Source organism: Neopsephotus bourkii, unplaced genomic scaffold, assembly GCF_033783945.1.
Source record: "Neopsephotus bourkii isolate Nb327-2 ecotype Australia unplaced genomic scaffold, CSIRO-AGI_Nbou_v1 NB_616, whole genome shotgun sequence".
Lineage (NCBI taxonomy): Eukaryota > Metazoa > Chordata > Aves > Psittaciformes > Psittacidae > Neopsephotus > Neopsephotus bourkii.
Window position 1 is genome coordinate 1,131,215 of NW_026901116.1, and position 24,299 is coordinate 1,155,513.

Sequence of the window (24,299 nt, forward strand, 5' to 3'; positions counted from 1 at the left end):
TCCGCTTTGCTCTGCCCTCTCCAGAAGCCGCTTGACCCAATCCCGCTTCTTTATTTCCATTTTTTAATAGAAAAACAGATTTCAAATTCAGATTTCTGTTTTTCCTCCTTTCGGGCTATCGAAACAAACGCGTTTTGCCGAGGCGCTCGCTCCCGCTTTAGGCTTTAATTTCTGCGGGTTTAATGCCATTTCTCTCTCCTCTCTCCTTTCCAGCTCTTTCCCTCGGGGAGCGGGTCCACGCAAAGTCCGCGCAAAGTCCGCGCAAAGCCCGCGGGCCTCGCAGCAGCGCTCCCCTCTCCGCGGGAGGGGAAGGCTCCGCGCGGGGTATTTCAATCCAGCCAAGTGGAAAATCGACTTCTTCCCCCCCCCCCCCCTCCCGCTTTGGGCGGGCTGGAGGGACCCCGAGCAGCGCCAAACTGCGGAGCGAACTCGGGACGGGCCCGCGCAGGGCTGCGCGCCCCGCGGAACCCCCGCGCTGCGCAGAAAACACCCCAAAACCGGGGTTATGGGGGGGGGGGTTTAAACCAATTCCATTCATTATTCCCAGGATTGGACCCGTGGGAAGAGCGGGGTTTTGTCCGGAGTGGGGGGGGGGGAAGGTCCTGCCTTTGCGGAGGGGGTGGCGTTAGGCGGAGGGGAGCGGAGTTTGCGCAGGTAGGGGTGCAGTGTCGTGTCTGTGTGGGTCTGTGTGTCCCGGCCGGCAGCTCCCGAGCCGCGGGGTTACAAACGGGCGCTCCGGGTGTGGGGTTATTTTATTAGGTTTAAAAAGCGAAAAAGAAAGGGGGGAAAGGGGGGGAAAAAAAAAGAAAAAAATTTTTTAAAATATATTAAATTTATTACAATTTTAAACATTTATTATTCCTCCAAGAAGCAGGAAGGAGCCGCCCCGCAGCCGCAGCCCCTCTCCACAACTTCGCGGCACGGCTGCGGGAGCGGCTCCAGTCCAGTTTTTCGGGCGCTCTCTGCCTCCTCCTGCCCTCCCCTGCCTGTCCTGCCTCTCCCTTTCCTCCCCTGCCTGTCCTGCCCTCCCCTACGTCCCCCTGCCCTCCCCTACGTTCCTCCTGCCTGCCCCTGCCTCCTCCTGCCTGTCCTACCCTCCCCTACCTCCTGCTGCCTGCCCCTGCCCCTCCTGCCTCCCCCTTCCCTCCCCTTCCCTCCCCTGCCCTCCCCGCCCGGCCCCATCCCCATCCCCGCTCCCGGCCCCGGTCCGGGCAGGTGAGGCCGCCCCCTCCGCCGGGCCCCGCCAGGTACCGGCTCTATTTGTACCGGCTGCCCGGGGCTTGCGGGTGCGTGGGAACCCGCGGGGCGGGTGCGGGTGTGTGTGTGTGTGTGTGTGTGTGTGTGTGTGTGTGTGTGTGTGCGGGTGCGGGTGTGCAGGGCGGGGGGAGGTTTCTTGCACACACACACACACGCACACACCCGAAGGAACAGCCCCGCTCCGGCCCCCCCCCCCCCCTTTCCCCATCCCACACCCCCCCCTCCCGCCCCATCCCGGCTCACACCATGTTCCAGCCGTCCGCGAAGCGCTGCTTCACCATCGAGTCCCTGGTGGGCAAGGACACCCCGCTCGGCCCCGGGGACCCCCCGCGCCCCGCCGCCCTCGCCTACCCCGGCCCCGCCGCTGCCGACGCCGCCGCTTTCACCCCCGGCTTCCCGGGTGCCGCCGCCGCCGCCGGCCGGGCCCTGTACGGTAGCGCCGAGCTCGTCTTCCCCGAGGCCGTGGGGCACCCGGCGCTGCCCGTCGGGCCCCACCAGCTCGGGGGCTCGGCGCTGCCGCCGCCTCACTCCTTCTTCGGGCCGCAGCACCGCGACCCGCTCAACTTCTACCCCTGGGTGCTGCGGAACCGCTTCTTCGGGCACCGCTTCCAAGGTGAGCGGCGGGCACCGCAGCGGGGCCCGTTCACGGCGGGGCCGAGGGAGAACCGGGGGCAGAACCTGTTGCTGCGGCGGCCGTGCGGGGCTGCGGGCGTTCGCGCACCGGTGCTCGATGCCTTTGCGCTCCCGGTGCTCGATGCCTTTTTGCCCTCTCGGTGCCGGTGCCCGGAGCGAGGTCCCGGCCAGGCCCCGCGGGGTTCCCGGGGACGGGACCGGCGCTGCCGGCTCCTGCGCGGCCCCGCGGCTGGCGGAGCCGGGAGTTGGGGCTTCTCCCGCTCGGGAGCGGAGGGGATGGATCGCGGCGGCTCCGGGATTCTCGGCGGGATTTCGTTTGATTTTAACGCGTTGCTCGCGGCTCCTTCGTGTTCTTTCCTTCTTTCTTCTTCTTCCTTTCTTCCGACTCCCTCCATCGCCTTCCTCTTTCTTCTCTTTCTCTCCTTTTCTGCCTCTCCGTTTCTTGTATTTGTTTTTCGTTTCTCAGTCTGTATTTTGTTCCATTTTCCTTTCCTTTCCTCCTGTCCCCGCTCTCCCTGCCGCGATGCCCGCAGGTCCCGGCTGTCCCGCAGGAGCCCACATCACGTTTATCTGCTCGGCACCAACCCCTCGCGTCGCTCCGGGCTCCGGCGGGGATCACGGCCGCTGCCGGCAGAGCCCGGGGGCACCGGCCCGACACGATCCCGATCCCGGCCCGGCTCCCGGCGCTGCCTCCCCGGTGCTGAGCTCGGCCCCTCCGCCGAGCCCCGCTGCCGGCCTCTCGCGGGTTTCCCTTCCCTTCGTTTATTTCTCTTTCCTTCCGTTCAGTTCTCTCTTCCTTTTCGTTTTTTTATCTGTTTTATTCGTTCATTTCCCCTTCTTCTTCCGTCTATTTCCCTATTTTATTTATTTCTCTCTTTCCCTTCGTTTATGACTTCTTTCTTTTCCTTCTAACTCAGTCTTTCCTTCCCTCTTTATCTCTTCGTTTCTTTCTCTCTTTTTTTCTTTCCATCTCTCTCCTTCTCTCTCTTCTTCTTTCTCTTTTGCTTCCTTTTCTTTCTTCCTTTTCTACTTTCCTTCTCTCTTTCTTCCCTTCTCCCTTTCACTCCTTGTTTTTATCCTTGTCTTTCTGCCTTATTTTAGTTTCTTCCTTCTCTTTTTCTTTCTTTCTCACTTCTCCCTTTCTGCCTCCTTTTCCCCCTGCCCCTTTCGTAGCCCATCTTTCTCCTCTTTATTTATCTTCTTTTTCTGTCTGCTTTTTCTCAGCCCTTCTCTCTTTCCTTCCCTCTCCTTTCCCCTTCTCCTCCCGTTGTCCCATACCCAGCCCCATCATGGGACCCAGAGCAGCGTAGCCAAGGCACCGCCGTGCTCAGTGGGACCAAGCTGCACTCCTGGGGACCAGGGGACTCCTGCTACCCCCGTGTCTGTCCTTCCTGTGTGCCCCGGGCCCATAGAGGGGGGCTCTGGGTGTGCTGGGGGTTCCAGTGCAGGCCCCTGATTCCTCTCACTGTCCGCAGGGAGCGAGGTGTCCCAGGAGAGCCTGCTCCTCCACGGCCCCTTCGCCCGGAAGCCCAAGCGCATCCGAACCGCCTTCTCGCCATCGCAGCTCCTGCGGCTGGAACGGGCCTTCGAGAAGAACCACTACGTGGTGGGTGCCGAACGCAAGCAGCTGGCCAGCAGCCTCAGCCTCTCCGAGACCCAGGTACCCCCAGACCCAGGTACCCCCAGACCCAGTAACCCCAGACCCAGTAACCCCAGACTCAGCCACCCCCCAAACCCAGGTACCCCAAAACCTATTTACTCCCAGACTCAGGGATCCCCAAACCCGGTGACCCCAGATCCAGATACCTCCAGACCCATGGACCTCAGGTAGCCACCAACCCACAGCCATCAGCCCCACTGTCTGTCCATCCATCCATCCATCCATCCATCCATTCATCCACCAGCAGGAGCAGCTCAGCATTAGGCAGCGGATACAGCACTAAACATGCTCAGGGCTCTGGCTGCACTCTACAGAATTCCACCTGTTTTTACCCAGGAAACGGTGGCTGATCCGTGCTGATTTGGGTGATTTTATCTTTGTGGCGCAGAGTTCCTTTGGTTGTTGCCGTCGTTCCCGGCTGGGAATGCCGGGCTCGTGTCACGCCGCTCTCCGGAGCGGTTTTCCAGGGCTATTTCTTGCTTGCTGGGGGTGTTTTCCTTGGGAGGAAGATCTGGTTTTCAAACCCGAGTTTAAAAAAGGAGCCGCACCGGGATCCCCTTCCCTGGGGAGCTGCAGAAATGCGCCTTGGTTCTGAGCTTCAACACTGCGGAAGTCAGGAAGGGCGAAGGAAATAATATTTCCTTTATCTCTGCTTTTACAAAAGCCATTCCCCAGGGATTTAGATTGGATGAGACACGGGAAAATTGTAGGGATAAAAGGAAATAGAGATTATACAGTGCTGGGGGAAAACGGGAAAGCCGGGGCTGAGCATCTCTGTGTGGGTCCAAGCACGGTGTCCTGGTGAGCGGCTATTCCCGAATGTTCCCGGTGAAGAGTCCAGTTTCCTGTAATATTCAGTATCTGAGTCTATGGAGAAAGTTTTCTCTAAATTCCGGTTAGGAAGTTGGGCCTATTCCCGAATTAATTTCATTTCTATCCTTTATTTTAATTGGAAAACCAAGCCGGAGCTCTGTGTGCTCCCGGGTCCCGCCTGCCTCATCCTCACCAGGCTCTGCCAAGCAAAAACCTCCCAAGTTCCCGGGAGGAAAATGTCCCTGTGGGAATGCGCAGGGATGGATGCAGGGACGGTGCCCTGAGCCCACAGGATCCTCCCGAAGCTGTTTGCATCCTCATAGAAATAAGCAGTAAAATCAGAGCATCCCGACCCCCGGCCCCGCGGCTCGCAGGGTGCATCCATAGGGACCCTCCAGCTCCGGTCCTTTCCCTTCTGCCACCTCTCCGGGCTGAAAACGCTGTGAAAAGCGGGGACAAAAAGAGCCCAAACAACAAAACCCAGAGGTCAAAGAACAAACAGAGACTTGTCTGGGCGGAAAGGGCAGCGGCGGGATGCCCGGAGGGGAGCTCAGCTCGGCGCTGCCCCGAGCCGCGGCGCGATAATGCAGTTTATTAGGGAGAAAGCGGAGGCATCCGTCCCTAAATCCGCGCGGAGATGTGGGAATGGGGAGAGGCATTACAGATAGAGACGGAATGGATGGGTTTCTGCGCTGCAGGGGGTTCTGTAGGATGCTGTTCCCATTGCAGGCGCCGGGCGCAGGGCAAGGAGTGGGGTCGTTCGTCCTTCCTTTCCGCATGGCTCCAGGCAGAGAACGAGCTGGGAAAGGGCTGGGATTGGCAGCAGCGGTTTGCAGGGGGGGTTTGGGGCTGGCAGGGACCAGATTTTCCCCTTGGGCTTTAGGAAAATAGTCTCTTTTTATGAATCTTTTAATTATTTAGAGGGAAATAACCGCGGTGTGCAAAGGGATGGGATACAGGATGAGCACCAAAGCACAGGAGAGTGGGAGAGGCAGAATGACTGGTGGCTATCCCAAAAGTAGGATTATTATTATTATTATTATTACGATTATTATTATTACTATTATTATTAGCATTATTATTGCCGTTATTACAATTATTACTATTATTATTATTATTATACTTTGAGCTACCTGGTCTAGTGGAAGATGTCCCTTCCCAGGATCTCAAGGTCCTTTCCATCCCAAACCTTTCCATAATTCTATGATTCTATTCTATTCTTATTAATTATTATTATCATTACACCGAATCCAGTGAGGAATCCTACGCACACACACACCACCCATTAAAAACCAGCCCCCCTTCCATGACACACATCTCCTGTATGACTGGTGACACAGGCGTGCTTTCACCCTATACAGATGCTCAGCCCCACATCCCAGCCCACGGGTGGGTGCTTTGGATTGTTTTTCAGTGGATTTAGCCGCTTCCATAAGGAGCTGCCGGTGATGGCTCGGCCTGGTCCTATTTCCCAACTGCTTTTCCCACTGGAAAAGGGAGCTTTGCCCACTCCGAGTCCCCCAGACGGGGAGCAACACCTGGAGCAGCCCAGGGGGAAGGTGAAAAGGGTACAGGTACCTGCCCAGCATCAGGAAATGCCTTGGGATATAGGGTGGGGAAGGGTGGAAGTGTTTAACCCCTTCCCATCCTTCCTCCTGCCAAGGACCTGTATTAGTCTGGGCTGAGACAGGCCCATGGAATGACAGAAATAAAGGGGTTGGGGGGGGAAGCAGCGGCAGCTCATGGTCCCAAAGCAAACACAGAAAGTGGGATGAGGCTGGAGCGTGTGTAGGGCCAGGAATGTGGGGTGACCTGTGCAAGAGCAGCCATCCGAGGAGATGGGTGTGATGGGATGGCAATGGGGGACATGGAATGCGCGAGCAGGTTCAGGGATGCACTAGGGCTGGTGCGATGGGAACGGGATGCGTGCGCCGGGTAGGTGGGGAACAGGGAGGATGTGGGGGTACCAGGCTGGACATCATGAGTGGTTGCACTGTTGTGCCCATCGCTGGTGGCATCAGGTCACTTCACCTCCCCCTGGGAGCACACTGGGATGGGAAATGACTTCCCTGAGTTAACTGTGCGTGACACAGCCCACATCTCCCAGCAGAACCGCTCCATCCCTGGCAGCACACGACGCAAACCCTGCTCCGGGTCTCAAATCTGCCTTCCCAAAGCTAAGGCCTCTCCTTGGAGCCTTCCAGTGGGAGCTTTGGGGTTATTATGGAGGCACCATGGACCCCAATATTCCATCCCAGCGCTGTGTGTGCAGAGATGGAGGCACAGCAGCCCTGGCTGGAGCAGTAATAATTAACCAAGTGAATACCTGGGAGTCACAGAGGAGAAAGATGCACATCCCAGATACAGCCAGAGAGCACCCGCACAGCAAAGCCCGGGGCTGGCAGTGGTCCCCAATAAGGACCATCCCCAAAACCAAGCTCTTAAAAGTCGTAGGGTGCTTTTAGAACAGTCCCAGCTGGGGCTGCAGGCGTCGGGGAGGGTTCAGTGTTGATGCTTGAGGAGCTGCACTGCCCTTGGAGGTGATGGCACATCCGGGTGACAGCACAGCACAAGCGGTGTCACCGTGTCTGGATGCAGGCGATGGTGAGGCTGATGTCTTCCGGTTACCATCCAGACTCATAGCCATGCTCTAAGCCTTTGGCAGGGTTTGGGCCATCACCCAGGGTATGGGTGCATGAAGCCACCATGGTTTTGTTGTCCCCAGCTTGGGGATGGCAATGGCACCTTTTAGCCGGAGCTGATTCTCTGGGTGCTGTCGGTGTCCCTGAAGCAGAGCATCATTTCCCAGTGGATTGAAGGGTGGAAGCACAGCTCGTATGCAGCAAAGCCATGGTGGGAGCCGTGTATAGAGGCAGGACTGGGATGCAGGAACCAGCCAGGGACCATTCACATCCTGAAGCAGGAGCATGGGGATGCGGTGACCCTGGAGGCAGGACCCCAGGAGCATCCCACTGCCTGGATGCACAAACACCCGGCATGACAATGGTTAATGCAGCAAGGGTTTGGGAAGGGATAAACCCCCAAGAATGGGGGTTTAAACCAATTACTCTTGGAGTCGGGATGAGGCATCGTAGGGGGCAGCTTATCCCTATGTTGCCCACTGTGAGGTTCTCACACTTCTCTCATTGTGGCTTCTGGCCTGTTGGAGAGAGGGATACGGCATCGAAGGGGTTAGGGAGCCCATCCAGCCTGGAAACATCCCCATTCCCGCAGCTGGGAATCACAGGAGAGCCTCATCCCGCAGGATACAGCCGTACCGGGCTGGGCTCTCCAAGCTGAACCGCTTCCCCCCTAGCCCTGCTTGCCACAGAGCCTCACTCAAGCATCTTAATTGCTTTATGCCTTAGTTTCCCGTTCTATAATTTAGGGATAAGGCAACTTCCCTGCTCCCAGAGGGCTCCGAGCTTTAATTAAAGTTTACAAAGTGCTTTGCAGTCACTGAATGAAAGGCACCAGCTCAGCATTGTTCCAGAAATGCCCCAAAGCAAGGAAAGCACAGGGTTGGAGTCCAGGTTATAACATACACCGGGGCCATAAAGCCGCTGTTTCCATAGACTGGGCACGCCTGGAAGTGCAGGGCTCCTCTGCGCGGTGCCGGTGGGATGCGGTCTGAGGTGGGAATACCGGCCTCAGCCTCGCAGCTCCAGAGCAGGAGGAAAGCTTTGCCTGAGGGTGATGCTGGAGGAGAAGGGGGAAAGCGGTGATGTTCCCGCGGGATGAGGGGCTGCAGCGCTGCTGGAGGGGCTGCGGGCACCACATCCACTGCCAGTGGCTAAATGCTGCAGCCTGGGCTGGCAGCGGTGGCCGAGCAGCGGCACCTAGTGTCCTGCATCCCATCCCGTATCCTGTATCCCATCCCGTGTCCTGCATCCCATCCCGTATCCTGTATCCCATCCCGTGTCCTGTATCCCATCCGGTATCCTGCATCCCGTTCCATGTCCTGTATCCCATCCCGTGTCCTGCATCCCATCCCGTATCCTGTATCCCATCCCGTGTCCTGCATCCCATCCGGTATCCTGCATCCCGTTCCATGTCCTGTATCCCATCCCGTGTCCTGCATCCCGTTCCATGTCCTGTATCCCATCCCGTGTCCTGTATCCCATCCCGTGTCCTGCATCCCATCCCGTGTCCTGCATCCCATCCCGTGTCCTGCATCCCATCCCGTGTCCTGCATCCCATCCCGTGTCCTGCATCCCATCCCGTTCCTGTCCATTCCGTGTCCTGCATCCCATCCCGTTTCCTGCATCCCATCCTGTGTCCTGCATCCCATCCCGTGTCCTGCATCCCATCCCGTGTCCTGCATCCCATTCCGTGTCCTGCATCCCATCCCGTGTCCTGTATCCCATCCCGTGTCCTGCATCCCATCCCGTGTCCTGCATCCCATCCCGTATCCTGCATCCCATCCCGTGTCCTGCATCCCATCCCGTGTCCTGCATCCCATCCCGTATCCTGTATCCCATCCCGTGTCCTGCATCCCATCCCGTATCCTGTATCCCATCCCGTGTCCTGCATCCCATCCCGTGTCCTGTATCCCATCCCGTGTCCTGCATCCCATCCCGTGTCCTGCATCCCATCCCGTATCCTGTATCCCATCCCGTGTCCTGCATTCCATCCTGTGTCCTGTATCCCATCCCGTGTCCTGCATCCCATCCCGTGTCCTGTATCCCATCCCGTGTCCTGCATCCCATCCCGTGTCCTGCATCCCATTCCGTGTCCTGCATCCCATTCCGTGTCCTGCATCCCATCCCGTATCCTGTATCCCATCCCGTGTCCTGCATCCCGTCCCGTGTCCTGCATCCCATCCCGTGTCCTGCATCCCGTTCCGTGTCCTGCATCCCATGTCCTGCATCCCATCCCGTGTCCTGCATCCCATCCTGTGTCCTGCATCCCATTCAGTGTCCTGCATTCCATCCCGTGTCCTGATTCTATCCCATGTCCTGCATTCCATGTCCTGCATCCCATCCCATGAGATGCATCCCATCCCGCCTCCTGCATCCCATCCCACGTCCTGCATCCAGTGTCCTGCATCCCGTCCCATGTTCTGTAGCCCATTCTGTGTCCTGCATCCCATTCCATGTCCTGCATTCCATTCCCATGTCCTGCATTCCATGTCCTACATCCCATTTGTGTCCTGCATCCAATGTCCTGTATCCAGTGTCCTGTATCCAGTGTCCTGCATCCTGTGTCCTGCATCCCATGTCTTGCACTCTGTGTCCTGCACCTTGTGTCCTGCACCCCATGTCCTGTGTCCCATGTCCTCCATCCCGTGTCCTGCATCCTGTGTCTGGCACTCCATCTCCTGCACTTTGTGTCCCACATCCCATGTCCTGTGTCCAGTATCCCACATTCAGTGTCCTGCACCTCATGTTCTGCAGGACCAGGGAGCTGGGTAGCATCCTGCACCACTACTGCAGCATCCTGCCTGTGGCAACCTGCATTGTCTGCAGCATCCTGCATCCCTGGCTATAGTATTCTGCACCACTGCATATAGCATCCCTCATTCCTGGCTGCAGCAGGTAGGGCTGCTGCCTGCAGCATCCTGCATCCCATCTGCGGCATCCCTGCCTGCATCGTCCTGCATACTTTGCTATAGTATCCTGCACCACTGCATGTAGCATCACTTATTCCTGGCTGCAGCATCCCACACTGCTACCCCTGGTATCCCGCATCCGTCACTGCAGCATCCCACATCCCATCTGCAGCATCCTGCATCCCCGGCTGTAGTATCCCACATCCCCAGGAGCAGCATCCCTCATTCCTGGCTGCAGCATCCCTCTCTGCTACCTCTGGCATCCCACTGCAGCATCTCATAGCCTGGCCGCATCATCCCGCATCCCTGGCTGCAGCATCCCACAGACTGGCCACAGCATCCCGCATCCCTGGCTGCAGCATCCTGCATTTCCAGCCACATGGGTGCCCGCAGCATCTCATACCACCCACCACGTGGGTGCTTTCAGCATCCCAAACTCATCACCATGTCCATGCTGACATGTCCAGCCCCCGCTGTGGGCCATACTCCCATCAGAGATCCCATTGGAGTGGGATGCTGGGGCCTGGGGCAGGAAAGAAGGGTGTTCTCTCCAAGGATGGAGACCCCAGGGACAGCGTCCAGCCACCATCATGGTGGAAAAGGTTTTCTGAAACCTAAATGTTGTAAATGGATTGCTTCTAATTGTAATTATACTTCATTATCCATAATTAGACGCTTGGCTAATGGAGCCACCCTGCGCTGGGGCACAGCTCCTGGTTGGTAGCATGGGGATGGCTTTGTGTGTCTCATGGCCTCGTTGGAGCTGTAGCCACCCAAAAGCAGTGACCAAGAGCAATGGGGATGGGTTTAGCAGCTCCCACTGTGCTGATCGGGGTGCAGCCCAGACACCAGGGTGATGGGCACAGGGTTGTGGCGCTGTAAGAAGGGTCCTGTTTGTCTGCTGACCCCATGGCTCCGGGGTGATTGAGTGATCTTCACTTGGGTTTCTCTGGGGCTTGGACGTGGCAGCATCCTGCATCCCAACACGTTCGTCCTCCCCATCCCACCCTGCCATGGGCAGAGGGGAAACTGAGGCAAGGCAGGGTTGCCGTGGAGTGCTCCTGGAGGGACAAGGGGCTTCATTGTGCTGGTCCTCGAGGCGATGAGGGCTTGCTGCCTGGTCGCCAAGACCCCCACAAGCGCCCATCTCTCCTTGTTCCCCAGGTGAAAGTGTGGTTCCAGAACAGGAGGACGAAATACAAACGGCAGAAGCTGGAGGAGGAAGGACCCGACTCGGACCAGAAGAAGAAAGGTTCCCACCACATCAACCGATGGCGCCTCGCCACCAAGCAGTCGAGCGGAGAAGACATCGACGTCACCTCCAACGACTAAGGCAGGGACAGGCTCCTGGTGCAGCCACCATGGAGAGGAACCCGGGGGAGGACGGGGGCACACGGGTGGCATCACCAAACGGACTCTAGGGACGTCGTGCTCCGAAGCCACCGCCGCCGCCACCCGATGCCTTTCCTTGGGGACCCCCGGCCTGGCTGGGGATCCGCACCCCATCCCCGTGTCCCCCCCCCCACCACCGCCGCTGCCCAGGGCATCCCTTGGAGGTGCCTTTGGGGAAGCTCCCGCCGCCGAGCCGAGGAGGAAGAGGAGGCTGCAGGGACCGTGGCCCCGGGACAAGCGCATCCTCCTCCGTGCTGGAAGGTGTCCGTCAGCCATGAGATCAAATCCAAACGTCCTACCGAGATGCTCAATGTGAACCCGTTTCAGTTTCCTTTTTCACTTTGATTTCCTTCCCCTCCGCCCTCCCCCCCCCCCCCCCCGTTGTTTTTTTGGTTTTTTTTTTTTTTTTTATTTCATTTGACAGTTTTGGTTTAATTTATTCTTTTCTTTCGGTGCCTGTGTGCGTGCGTTCCCTGTCGTAGGTAGTCAGCAGCTGTAGTGTGTGTTACTGCGTGGTAATAAAGAGCAACGTGCTGGAAATGTGTCTGGTTGCCTTGGTGGATGGAGGTGGGGGGGCAAGACCCCTTCTCTCGTCATTGAAAAGCCATGGGGGTGCTGGTGGCCGTCCTGTTGGGGGGACACAACCGGGTGTCCCTGTGGAGGGATGTGTCATAGAATTAGACTCACGGCATCGTTTGGGTTGGAAGGAACCTCAAAGCTCCTCCAGCTCCAACCCCTCACCATGGGCAGGGACACCTTCCACTGGAGCAGCTTGCTCCAACCTGGCCTTGTGTCCCACGGGAGCGATGGAGCCGTGGTGGCCCCATGGTGGTGGATGCTGGAGGGATGAAGGGGGTGGCCGCAGGTAGGAGAGGGATGCAGCAGCTTCACACCTGCAATAGGGATTGGATGTCGGGAGAGGTTCCACACAGTGCTGCTTCCCGGGAATAGCCCACCCCAGGCAGGGATACCCCCAGGGTGGTTGAAGGGACCCCCTCAGTTCCAGGCACCCCAGGACCCTAGCAATGAGGGACTTGGGTCAGGGGGGTCTTGGGGGATGAAGGTTGGGTGTCCTTCCATGTGTTGCTGGGGTTTGAGGGAAAGGACACTTACAATCATTATATATATGATTATATACATATAATGGTTATATATTTATTATATATATGCATATTATAGATTTTATTATATATAATATAATATATAAATATATATAATGATTATTTGTGGGTTTATGTGTATATGTGCTATAGAATCAAATATATATATAAGCATCTAGAGAGAATCATATATATATGTGTTGTAGAATCTATGTATTATAGAACATATATATATGTGTTACAGAAGCAAAGATTCATAGAATGGTTTGGTTTGGAAAGGACCTTCAAATGCCATCTAATTCCAGCACCCTACAATGAAAAGGGACATCTGCAACAATACATATATAATATAAATAATATATACATATAAATATAATAATTATATATGATATACTATGTATACACACTTCTATATACATGCACACAATAGAAACATTTATATATGCGTATATAATGTGTGTATATATTATATTTTATAATGTATTTATACTATATGTAATATATATAATGAATTTTATAAAGTTATAATGCATTTTATAATGTAGGCTATAGTTTATAATATAGAATTATATATCGTTATATGGAAATATGTATAAGTTCATACTGTAGGATATATTTACATCTTATAGATTTTATTATATATCTTATGTGCATTGTATATGATATATATTACATATACACATTATATATATGTATATATTCACATTATATATCTTATTATATATAATCGACTATATAATCGACTATATATAATATTATATAGCACACATATACACTCACACAAATATGTAGTCATTCCTGCTGTTGGGAAAGCCCCTCGCCTTGTGCTCCAAGGAAAAGCCCATTCCCAGCAGCTTTCCCCTGTCAAACCAGCCCATAAACCGCTCATCTCTTCATGATCCCTCCAAATCCCGGCATCCCCCCCATGACGCAATGGGACACCACCACCGGCTCTTTAAACTCCTTTATTCCAGACGGATCCGAGTGTTACACAAAGTGTCGCGGTCAGGACTCGATCGGGAAGGTTAAAAAGAGCCGGCGGGTGCCCGGGGGGGAGCAGAGATGCCTCCACCCATGGAGGTCCCATGGAAGACGTGCCGGAGCTGGTGGGCGACCCCCTCCACCGCATCCCAAGGGATCTGTCGTTATCACAGTTCTAAGGTGCGTTCGGATCAGGGTCTGCATGAGGAGGGGCAGCTGAGGATGTTGGGTGCAAAATAAGCCATAAAAAAGGGGGGAAAAAGCCAAAAGTGGATGGATGCTTCCTAAAGTGAACCAGGGCGATGCCTGGGGCTGGGGGTATCTACCACCAGCAGGACCACTTCAAGCCTCCATCACCGGCACACCCAACACCAGGAATGCTCACAGAGCCAGGCCAGCTTCCCAATGAGCTTATCCATGCCGTAAAAGCCTTGGCTCAAAGGCTATCAGGATCTCACCACAACACTCCAGAGTCCCCCCTCTTCTGAAGGACACCCCAGGCTCTAGATCTCCATCACAACCCTTCAAGAGGAGCCAATTGAAGCAGAGGGGACATCAACATCACTTGGCTACACGGCATTGGTATAACCCTGAGATCTACCAGCATCGCTTGTCCCAAGGTGGAAGAGACATCCCAATGGATAGAAGCACTGGCATGGGGTGACCTGCTGCCCATCCCACCAGGACCTGGCCACAGGCAGAGATGTGGAGCAGAGAGATGAGCAACAAGCAGAAATGGAAGGAGCTGAGCTGTGCCCAAGCTGAAAGGTGGGTTGAGGATATGGATGACACAACCCTGGGGTTGTCCCCTGGCCAGCTCAGGGAGCAGCCAACAGAAGCATCTTCCAGAAGGGCCTCAAAACTTCTCGCTGGCACCTTTAGCTGCAACCTGGTCCTCATTATTTCTTAATTAACATATCCAAGAAATCAATTAACTGCGACATTTCTAATTAAATACTCCAGGAGATGATCGTCTCATTATTATTATCTGCCGAGGTGAACAACTTGATGTGTGTGGTGGGGTTTTCGCTCCCCGTTCCTTCCACTTCCCCAATTATAGGGAATCAGAGATGCAAATGGTTGGGTTGTTCTCGCAAACCGAAGGCTCCTCTTTGTACATTAGGCAAGTCGAAGAGATTAATTAGCTATTAGTGGATGTGCATCATGTTATCATTAGCTGTTGTGTGTAGTCTTTTCTGGCACAATTTGCTGTCCTAATAAACAGCATTAATGTGCTGCCGCTTCTCCAGCTCCATGCATTGCGTTCCCAATGCTGTAGGAAGAGCGGAACGTGGTATTTTGGGGTTGGCTGGAGGTCCTACCATGGATGGCAGCGAGTGTGCTGAGATGGTGGTGGGACCTTTACATGAGGGAGCCCAACCCTGAGATGCTTTGGGAGTGAAACATCTCTTAAGATCCATAAGGGTCAGGTTTGTGTTTTTGTGTTGCTTTGAAAGGAAGATGCATCTCAAACATCCCCTGTGGTGGGATGGTGCTGGCTCAAAGGCTGAACCTCATCAGTGACCCAGCACAGGGACACCATAGCCTTGTGTTACTCAGGAGTTTGGGACCATAGGGCCACCAAAACCTACTCCTCAAATACATCCTGCTTGCCATCGAGGCAGGGGACAGCAAGGAAAAGGGCAGCAAAGATGGGTCTGCACCATCCTGGATGTCCAGAGGAAGGGGACATGCATGGGTCTGGGAGATGACCTTGGTCTCCAGCCCCATGGGTATCACTAATACAAGCACTACCTCACTACACGAGACTTGCAGATGCTTTCCGAAGAGGTTAGGCAAGGGAGCTGGACCCCACGAGGTGGTGGCTTTCCCTTCCCAGCTCCTGCAAGGGAACTGGACCCCATGAGGTGGTGGCTCTCCCTTCCCAGCTCCAAGCAGGACCCTTTTCCTAGTGTTTTGGGCAGAAGCCACACATTTGAAAGTGCATTTAGACATTTGACAGCAAACGCTGTCCCCAAGCTCCCAGAGGCCGGAATGTGCTGCCTTTTCCGGCTCCCAGAGACAGACACCGGTGCGTGCCTGTCTCAGGACCTGGGATGCTAATCCTTTCTCAGCACAGACCACTGAGCTGACTGAGACCCATTTCCATGACATGTGAACAGAAACAAGTTTGATGGCAGGGGGTAAATCCAGACTCATTTATCCGGTTTGATTGTCACTTGTTCACCTGTGCAGCTGCTTTTGAGCCGAACCTGGTTCCTCTGACATCCCTCAAGCTGGTCCTCACCCCCTGGAGCAGGATCAGGCCCTTAGGATACACAGCAAGAAGACTTCAGTCTGTTCTCCCCCAAAACAACGCAGTCCTCACTGAGCATCACTCAATTAACATGATGAGCATCCCCTGCTAATTAACAACCTGTGTGGGTGATGTGCGTGCAGGGAACGCATCCATACACGCTTCCCATCATGGAGAACATTGGGAATTGGCTCTTCCTTGCGGCAGAACTTGCTCAATCCGTGCTTTTCCTTGGGTGTCTCCTGAAGAAATCCAGCAAGCAAAGCACTGATTTGTTTCCTCCACTGCAAATTCCCTTCTCCATCTGCAGGCCCGGCAGGTAGCCGGAGCTCACGTTCTGAAAGCTCTGATCCATGATACAATGCAAAACCAAATCCCTGTCTCCCTCCTTGCTCCTCCTCTCCAAAACCTCACAGCAAAGCACAATTTCCACCACTTCTCCCCCCCAAAAACGCCTGGGATGAACAAGCTTTGCAGCAGAATGGCTCAGGCAGTGGCAAAACACACCAGAGAAGGGGAAATGATCCACCCAGACAGACACTGGAGCCAGGAGGCATCTCCTTGTCAACACAAGAGGCTGTTTCTCTCTCAACTTGCATTTCCATTCAGGAGGAGGAAGAAGAAGGCAAGTTGTGCCTCCGTGCTATGCCATGCACCTTGGCTCCCAACTTGTGCGGGCTCAGGCAACCAGAAGCTGAAGTTCTGGGCTCAGAGTAGCGTTTTCCCTGCGGCACGCACATGTGGATGTGTGTGCAATGGGGTACCTGCACCCCCAACATCCGACAGCAGTCCTCACCTCCTCCCACACCCTGCAGCAATGCAAAAAGCCCTTTTTCAGGCATTCAACTCATCCCAGCTAGATCTCCAAAGCCTTGCTGCTGCCCATCCCATTGGCAGGCTGCTCTTTGGGGATTGACAGCATCCCTGCTCCCCTTTCTGGGATTGGAGGTTTTTCCTCCTCTTTTTCCCTGCTTCCAGGGCAAAATACAGGCCCTGATACTGCACTCTGCTGCCCGTAGGACAGATGCCCATGGAAATATCCCTAGGGCAGATGCCACCTCCCTGCAGCATCTCCAAATCCCAACCGAAGTGGATGGAATGTCCTCGCTTCCTCTGGAGCATACATTCATCTCATCTAGTGCATTAGAACTCTAATGGGTCAAATCCAGCTGGTCCTTACCCTCGTGTAAATTCAGTGTAACTGGGCCCAGTCTGTGTTTCCACCAGGGTCAGGGAGCGGGAGCTGGCCCATCAGCAGCAGCTATGGAGAGTCCGGAACCAGCCTCTCCTCCCCTGCATGCTGGTGTGTAAATCCTCAAAAATGGGTCTGTTCCGTGCAATTATTTGTGATCCACACCAGGGCAGGGACAGAATCAGTCTTCCTGAGCTGGCCCCACCATTGGTGACTCCAGTTCCTATGGGTCTGAGTCCAGCAGGAGTGGGCTCAGGCCTCCTGATTCCAAGCATTGCAATAAATCCTTCTAATACATTCCATGTCAGTCGTGATTTGGTTTTCCTTTCTCCCCCCACCCCCCCAAACCCTCAGTAAGTTGGCATTTGAAGGATGCCAGTCTGTGCGTTTGGTCGTGCCCATCGTCAGCCCCATGACTCCATCTCTACAATGGTCCTAGAGGCAGATCTCACTATTCATATGGTCTTCTGCTGGTGATCGTGTCCAAAATCTGCATTAACTCCTCTGGTCCTCAGGGAGTCACTCAGGGTTTACTCTTGGGTGCAAGATACCAGAAAGCCAAACTATGGGAGAAGAAAGGAGAGGAAGAGGAAGAGGAGGAGGAAGGTCAAAGGGAAGAGGAAGAGGAAGAGAGAAGAGAAAAGAAGAGAAGAGAAGAGAAGAGAAGAGAAGAGAAGAGAAGAGAAGAGAAGAGAAGAGAAGAGAAGAGAAGAGAAGAGAAGAGAAGAGAAGAGAAGAGAAGAGGAGAAGCACATTCCGTCCTCAGACAACTAGCTTAGCCAAGTAGGGCTCAGCCAATTAGCTCAGAATAACAACCTTACTTTAGAGGATCTACGTTAGGTGGGACCAACCCCATCCTTCGTATCTGTGCAAAGGAAAAGAGCAGATTGATCGTATTTATGGCTATAAGATCCTTTCCTACTCAATGTATGGGCACATTGGCTTTCCAGTACCTTGAAGCCTAAGCAGAAGCCACTGTGGACATGCCCAGCCTTAGGCTACTGTGACACCAAGCCTTGGGAGCGCAATAAAAGTCAGGATGCCACCAGGACCACCTGTAGAAGATGGAGAGATGGAAGGTGCACAAACTGTGACCTTCGCTGTGCTAACGGAGCGTTGCACATTGAACCATGGAAGATTGCTTTTGCTCACGATCACAGGGGCAGGATCAGCATGGAATCAATGCAGGACCCTTATCGAACACCCTATCAAGAGCTTCACATTCATGCACCCGTTGATCTCTATGGAGTTATTTCTGTGCAGCATTAGTGTGGAGAACACAAAAGTTGCTGGGTGAAGTTAGTAGTAGTCATGTAGTTAGGTACAACCACATCAACACGCCGTTAAACATCCCTCCATGCAGTGCTAGTAAGTTCTGAGAGTCTTCTTCAGCTACTTCTCTAAAGTGTTTGAATGTGAACTTTTGTTGTTGCTGCTCCTGTTGCTAACGTAAAACTTTTAATGTTAACCTTTTAGACTGGTGTGAGGTGTCAGCTCTCTGCAAGTGTTAATTTACTCCCGGTTGGCCAGGAGCAGTAAGACGTTACTATCGCTGAGCTCTAGGATTTGTTTTAGCTTGTTGTTGCTTTCTTTTCCCCAGTCGGGATCTCAAGTTTCCCCCTTTCCCTCCCCATATCTTCTGGGCTGAGATGGTCTGCTTCCACTTACAGTCCTTTATTGTAGACTACAGTCTTACTGGTGGTGGCCATTGCAATTTCTGGCTCCAGATGAGATGTCTCAATCTGTGAAACCAAAGAGGAGACAAGATCAGAGTGGTTGTGCTGCAGCAGGAGCTCAATGGATCAATAAATTCATGTGGAGAGGTACGATATGCAAATAATACCATGTCAATCATGCCTTTTCCGTGTCATTTTAATGTGCTTTACTCTGCTCAAGTCTCAACACAACCCTGTTTGGAGTGACTTATATTACATGAAATGATGCCCGCTCGCTGCCTTGCTATAATATTCCATGAATTATAGAGTGTCTCTGCAAATCAAACATATCCCACCCATCATTTTCCAGGGAACATCTCTTCCTTCCCCACAGCACGGTGCTAGAGGAACCCAGTCCCCAAAGCTGTTTGCATCCATAGGGACCAGCCAAGGGATGCGTGGTGACACAAGGGGACAGCGCTCCCTCATCCAGCTTCTGGACCAGTGCTCTACATCCTCCAACACGGAGGGATCAGTGCTAAAATCTACCCACCTCTTCCTCTGTCTCCATAAGATCTCCAGCCTTTTCCTGTATTTTCCCTTTCATTGGCTTCACAAGAAGCTCTGAATCCCTCCAAACCATTGCATCCCCGCAAGAGATCCAGGATGCTCCCATTTCCCACAGCAAGCAAAGATCCTGCTCCCAAGTGGGACAGGGCACCTTGCAAGACCAGCCTTTGAGGAATCCTATAGGTTGACTTGCTGCTGTCGCTGACACAATGCTAGGAACCCACGTTAAAATCGAGATGCTTTTGAAAATGTTTAACCTAGTTAGACAAATTAGCAAAAATTTGTGCAAAACAATTTAGGTATTTAAAATATTCAATGTTTTTAAAAACTGGAAAAACTGTTCTTAGCTTTCAGCTGCAAAAACCCAACAAAATATAACATCAAAGCAATCTTAACATGAGGTGCAACATAACCCTTCAGCAAAGCTGTTAAACAGCTACTGGAGCATCATGGGAAATAGCACTTCATTTATTCAAATGCACATATGTCAGGTTTTTGCACCATATGTCATTCCAAGCTATTTACAGTAATAATTAAATCTTAATCAACGTTTAACCTCTGTAAAATGTTTGAAGGGATCTAATCACCCTTCAGACTGCACTAATGAAGGAGAAATATATAAACATAAAAAGAAAATGATGCATAGATAGCACACCAGAAAGAACAGTAATTGCAAAATTGTATTTCTTTTAAATATAATCAGCAAATTATGTAAAGTAAGCCAACGAGTATTTTAAGTGAAGACATCTTGGGTGTCAGAGGTGTGATCAGCTAATTTTGTACTGCTATCCATAACAGATGTAGCATATTTTCTTTTCGTGCCATTATTAGCAACTTCACCATTTCTTTCTGTGCTGAAACACAAAGTGAAGCATTGTGCCGGGGAGAGCACCCAGCGAAGGTGCAGGAGAGGCTCTTCTCACCGACAGGATCCATTTTGAGGGAGGATTAAGTCGGATCTGCCTGGCTCTGACGCAGCTTTTCTTCCTATTGTTTTCTTCTTTTTCTTCCAGGGATGGAAGGAAAAGCTCCGAGGTGTTGGGGCTGGGGTGGTTTCACCATTGGCATGAGAATATCAAGGTGGGAAGTGCTTGAAAATGACCTGGAATTGGGTTATTTGACCCTGAGCATCCATGGTGGTGCTGGTAGGGCTTGGGGACATGGGGCAGCTTGGAGAGGGCAAATCCCAACCCACTATGGGGAAGCCTCCATATGAAGCTAATGGAGCGCCACCACAGCCCATCCCTCTCCAACAGGGGCTGGAGAGGTGGGAGCTGCAAAGGAGAAGGAGGAAAGTCACATCTGCCACGGTGGACCCCACATTAGTGGTCCGAAAGCAAGATCCACAGGGAAACAGCGAGGACTTGGATGTGCTGAGTCTAGAAGAGAGGGGTTCAAGGGAGATGTGGTGGTATTTGTGTGTGCAAGAGGATACAGCACGGAAGAAAGGAGAACTGTTTCGTTCACGGTCTCTTGGGACACCATTCAAAAAGCATCGAGTAGGATCCAAGCTGAACAGCAGGAAGAGTATCCTAGTGGGAAGGAGCAAAGTATTGCAACCAAATGCTTGGGGAAGGTGTGGTGTCTCTGTGGTGGGAAGTTTTCAGCACAGATTAGATGAAACCCATCAAGAATAGTTTAAGCAGAATTGAGCTTGTCTTGATGGAAGGAGACAGATGAGATAACTGCTGGGAAGTCCTTCCAGCTTCCTCCCATGGGTCCAGGAGGAAAACAGCCTCCTTTCCCTGCATGGCAGTGCTCTTCATTCATAGCAAGGCTGAACACAAGGCTGCTGGATGGGATGGCTTTAGGAGGGACAGGATTGAGGTGTGAGAGCTCAGAGACAGGTTTTGGTGTCAAGGGAATGAATGCCTAATGCGAGATGGACACAGGGTCAGGGGCTCCTCTGAAGATCTTGGAAGAAGATACATAGACCTTGGTCTGGAGCTGCATATCCCTGAACTCACTTAAGCCCCTTTCTGAAGCCTGGGGTGATGTGAAACATTATCTGCTGGGGTTTGACTGGTTTCACTGGAGCAGCCTCTGAAGACGTCTTTCTGGTTAACTTGAATAAAATAGACATTAAAAACTGCTTTAGAGCCTCAGCTACAGGAGATCCAAGGGGTGCAATTGCATCAAGGACAGAGGTACAAGTAACTTACTCCTCCCATTGGGAAATTAAATGCAGAAGAGAAAGGAGAAGCATTAGGGTGCTGGGCTCCAGATATTAAGACAACTTTAAGACACAAGCTTACTGTGCACCACTTCAGTCTTTGAATCCCTCAGGGCTTTTTGTTGGAAGGGGTAATTCTACCTGTTTTGGTGGAGGATGCTATTCTGGCTCTCCAACATCCTGGACCTGCTGGCCCACTGGACATGGCACTGTGAAGCACATCTGGAGGCACTGTGAAGCACATCTGGAGTTTCTTGTCCAGTTTCTTATGTCTCAGCTTCAAAGAAGACCCCACAGTAGGGTCCCTCCTGGCCATGCCGGAAACCCTCTAACAGGGAAGGCTTTCCATGGAGGGTGCTCTGAGGAATAGGTCCTACCCTGTTGGGGTAGAATCTCACATGGGATGACTTTGTCCTTTCAAACTGAGTGCCCACCATGGGACTGGGTTTGAACTGTGTCCATCCTCTTCCTCCTGGTAAGGTAGATCTACCTGCACTGGGGCAAAGGATGATCACACTCCTTGCACTGGAATGACAGCACTGAAGTGCCTCCTGGAAAAGGGCCTTCAGCAATGAATCCAGAGAAGTCCAGGAGGGCCACAAGCTCACAACAGCACTGAGGACACCAGGGTGTAAAAGTATTGCTCCAAAAGAGTGCTACTGGGGGCTTGTTTGGGGAAGAACCCCAGGCTTTCAAGCAGCACTGACCACTCTGTATCCTGCCATAACTGCATGTATGGATGTCAGGATATAAGGAGGCACAGGGAGAAGGGGGAATTACTTCATCCCCTTGTGAGGCTACCAGAAGCTTTGCTATAGATGCAGGGAGATCTTCACTGGGGACAAGGCCAAGGTGCATCTCCAAACTCCTCCAGCCCATCACACCACCTGAGAGCCGACACAGGCTGAGGATGCTCCTCTTCCCTCTAGCACCCAGCCAAGTGCATGAAGCAAGAAACGGCATCCCCTGACCTTACTGAAGCAACTGTTTATAAACCAGCATCCCCCAGGTGATGCAGGCAGGGCAACAGCGCTGGCTTCTGAGTGCCATTCCTGACCCGGTGAAATCTATCCCTGCTGGGGAACAAAGGCACCGCAAAGGGAATCGCCTCTCGCCGTGCCCACCGCGCGCCAGCTCTCTTCCCCCCATCCCTGCCTTGCAGTGGAAGCCTCTCTCCTCTCATCAGCACAGACAAGGCTAATTGGGGTGATAAAGAACTGGCTCCGAGTGCTGGCGTGGGCTGGAGGAACAAATGGTGCGGTGGTCACAGCTGGTGCTGCGGAGATGGAGAGGGAGAGGGTGTGAGGCAGGCTCCCGGCTCCCAAAGTTCCGTCAGCCCGTGTTGGATGCGGGGTGACGAGGTGGGGGGCTCTGTGTGTGTGTTTTGCATTCGCTGCTGACACGGGTGTAGCGTACAGGCGCGTCCGGTGAAGCAGAAGCAGGCAGAAAGCAGATGCTTTTTGTTTGGGGTTGATACTCATTTCTATCCCAGCTCGGGAAAAGGTGTAGAAAGGAATGTGCTCCGAAGAGTGCAGGGAGAGAGATAGGTCTAGGCACGCTGCCAGGGATCCTGTAACGATATGGAAGGCAGCTAGGGGAGACAGGAGCAGATGGATTTGGCATACAGCTCATCACTCAGCCAAAAAAAGGGAGAGGGGGGGAGAAGAAGGGAGAAAGCAGCCAATTTTGGGAGGGGGAGGGTCATGAGGACTGACGGATGCTGTACTGGGAGGTGGGGGAAGGGAGGACCAGGCTGGTCACCGCGTCTTCTGCTGCTGCCTTGGCAGTGCCAGCAAGGGGGATGTGATGGTGGCCCCGGTTCAGAGCTCAGGAGGGTTCTCCCAGCCCTTCCAGCAGCCCTCTGGCATCTTCCCCTGGGCCATTAGACAGCAGGGCAATGGCTGAGGGCAGTGCCAAGCTAATGGAGCACTGGTGAAGCTCAGTGAGGTGCAACAAGGACTGTGGTTAATAAATGGCACCATAGAATCATGGAATCGTTTAGGTTGGAAAAGACCTTCAAGATAATCAAGTCCAACCATTAACCCAGAAGCGACAAGTCCAACACTAAACCACATCCCTAAGTGCCATGTCTTTTAAACATCTCGAGGGCCGGTGCCTGCAGCCCTGCCCTGGGCAGCCTGTTCCAATGCCTGAGCACCCTCTGGGGCAGGAATTGTTCCTCAGCTCCATCTAAACCTGCCCTAGTGCAGCTTGAGGCCGGTTCCTCTTGTCCCATCCCTTGTTCCTTGGGAGCAGAGCCCAGCCCCTCCTGGCTCCATCCTCCTGTCAGGCAGTTGGAGGCAGCCATCAGGTCCCCCCTGAGCCTTCTCTTCTCCAGACTGAACCCCCCAGGTCCCTCAGCCCTTCCCCATCACACTTGGGCTCCAGGCCCTGCACCAGTTCCATTGCCCTGCTCTGGCCCCGCTCCAGCCCCTCAATGTCTCTCTTGTAGTGAGGGGCCCAGAACTGAACACAGGATTCGAGGTGCAGCCTCACCAGTGCCCAGTGCAGGGGCACAATGCTTGCCCTGGCCCTGCTGCCGTGCTGGTGCTGATACAGGCCAGGATGCTGGTGGCTTCTTGGCTGCCTGGGCACAAGCTGCTCATGTTCAGCTCCATCAATCAGCACCCCTAGCTCCTTTTCCATGAGCAGTTTCCAGCCACTCTTCCCCAAACCTGGACTGTTGCAGGGGGTTGATGTGATCCAAATGCAGGACCTAGCACTTTGACTTGTTGGACCTCACACCATTGGTCTTTTCCATCAATCCAGCCTGTCCAGATCCCTTTGCAGAGCCTTCCTATCCTCAAAGCAGATCAATACTCCTGCCCATCTTGGTGTCATCTGCACATTCACTGAGGGTGCAGTCAATCCCTTCATCGAGGTCACTGATAAGGATATTAAACAGAACCGGCCCCACTACTAAGCCCCGGGAGCACCAGTTGGGACTGGCCACCAACTGGTCCATTCACCATCACTCTTTGGGCTCAGCCATCTAGTTTTCTACTCAGTGAAGAGTATACCCATCCAAGCCATGAGCAACCAGTTTGTCCCACAGAATGCTATGG

General features: G+C 53.4%; 2 protein-coding genes across 5 annotated transcripts in view; one reads left to right on the forward strand and one right to left on the reverse strand.

The window, feature by feature from the left end:
* The first annotated feature begins 1,207 nt into the window (after positions 1-1,207).
* On the forward strand, positions 1,208-11,680 carry EMX1 (empty spiracles homeobox 1). 2 transcript variants are annotated; one of them, XM_061351969.1, is made up of 4 exons: positions 1,208-1,349; positions 1,389-1,870; positions 3,366-3,550; positions 4,513-5,270. In XM_061351969.1, the coding sequence occupies exons 2-4, from the start codon at positions 1,504-1,506 to the stop codon at positions 4,645-4,647; spliced, it is 687 nt and encodes a 228-aa protein (XP_061207953.1). In that variant the 5' UTR covers positions 1,208-1,349; positions 1,389-1,503; the 3' UTR covers positions 4,648-5,270. The 2 variants fall into 2 exon arrangements, with proteins under 2 accessions (XP_061207953.1, XP_061207952.1); XM_061351968.1 differs by lacking the exons at positions 1,208-1,349; positions 4,513-5,270 and adding an exon at positions 11,079-11,680 and having other exon boundaries at positions 1,460-1,870.
* A 6,597-nt stretch (positions 11,681-18,277) lies between these two features.
* SFXN5 (sideroflexin 5) overlaps positions 18,278-24,299 on the reverse strand; it is a 100,349-nt gene continuing 94,327 nt past the window's right edge. For all 3 annotated transcript variants that reach the window (XM_061351967.1, XM_061351966.1, XM_061351965.1), the window contains one exon: positions 18,278-18,578. In XM_061351967.1, the coding sequence (XP_061207951.1) occupies positions 18,501-18,578 (78 nt within the window). In that variant the 3' untranslated portion in view covers positions 18,278-18,500. The remainder of the gene's footprint in view (positions 18,579-24,299) is intronic.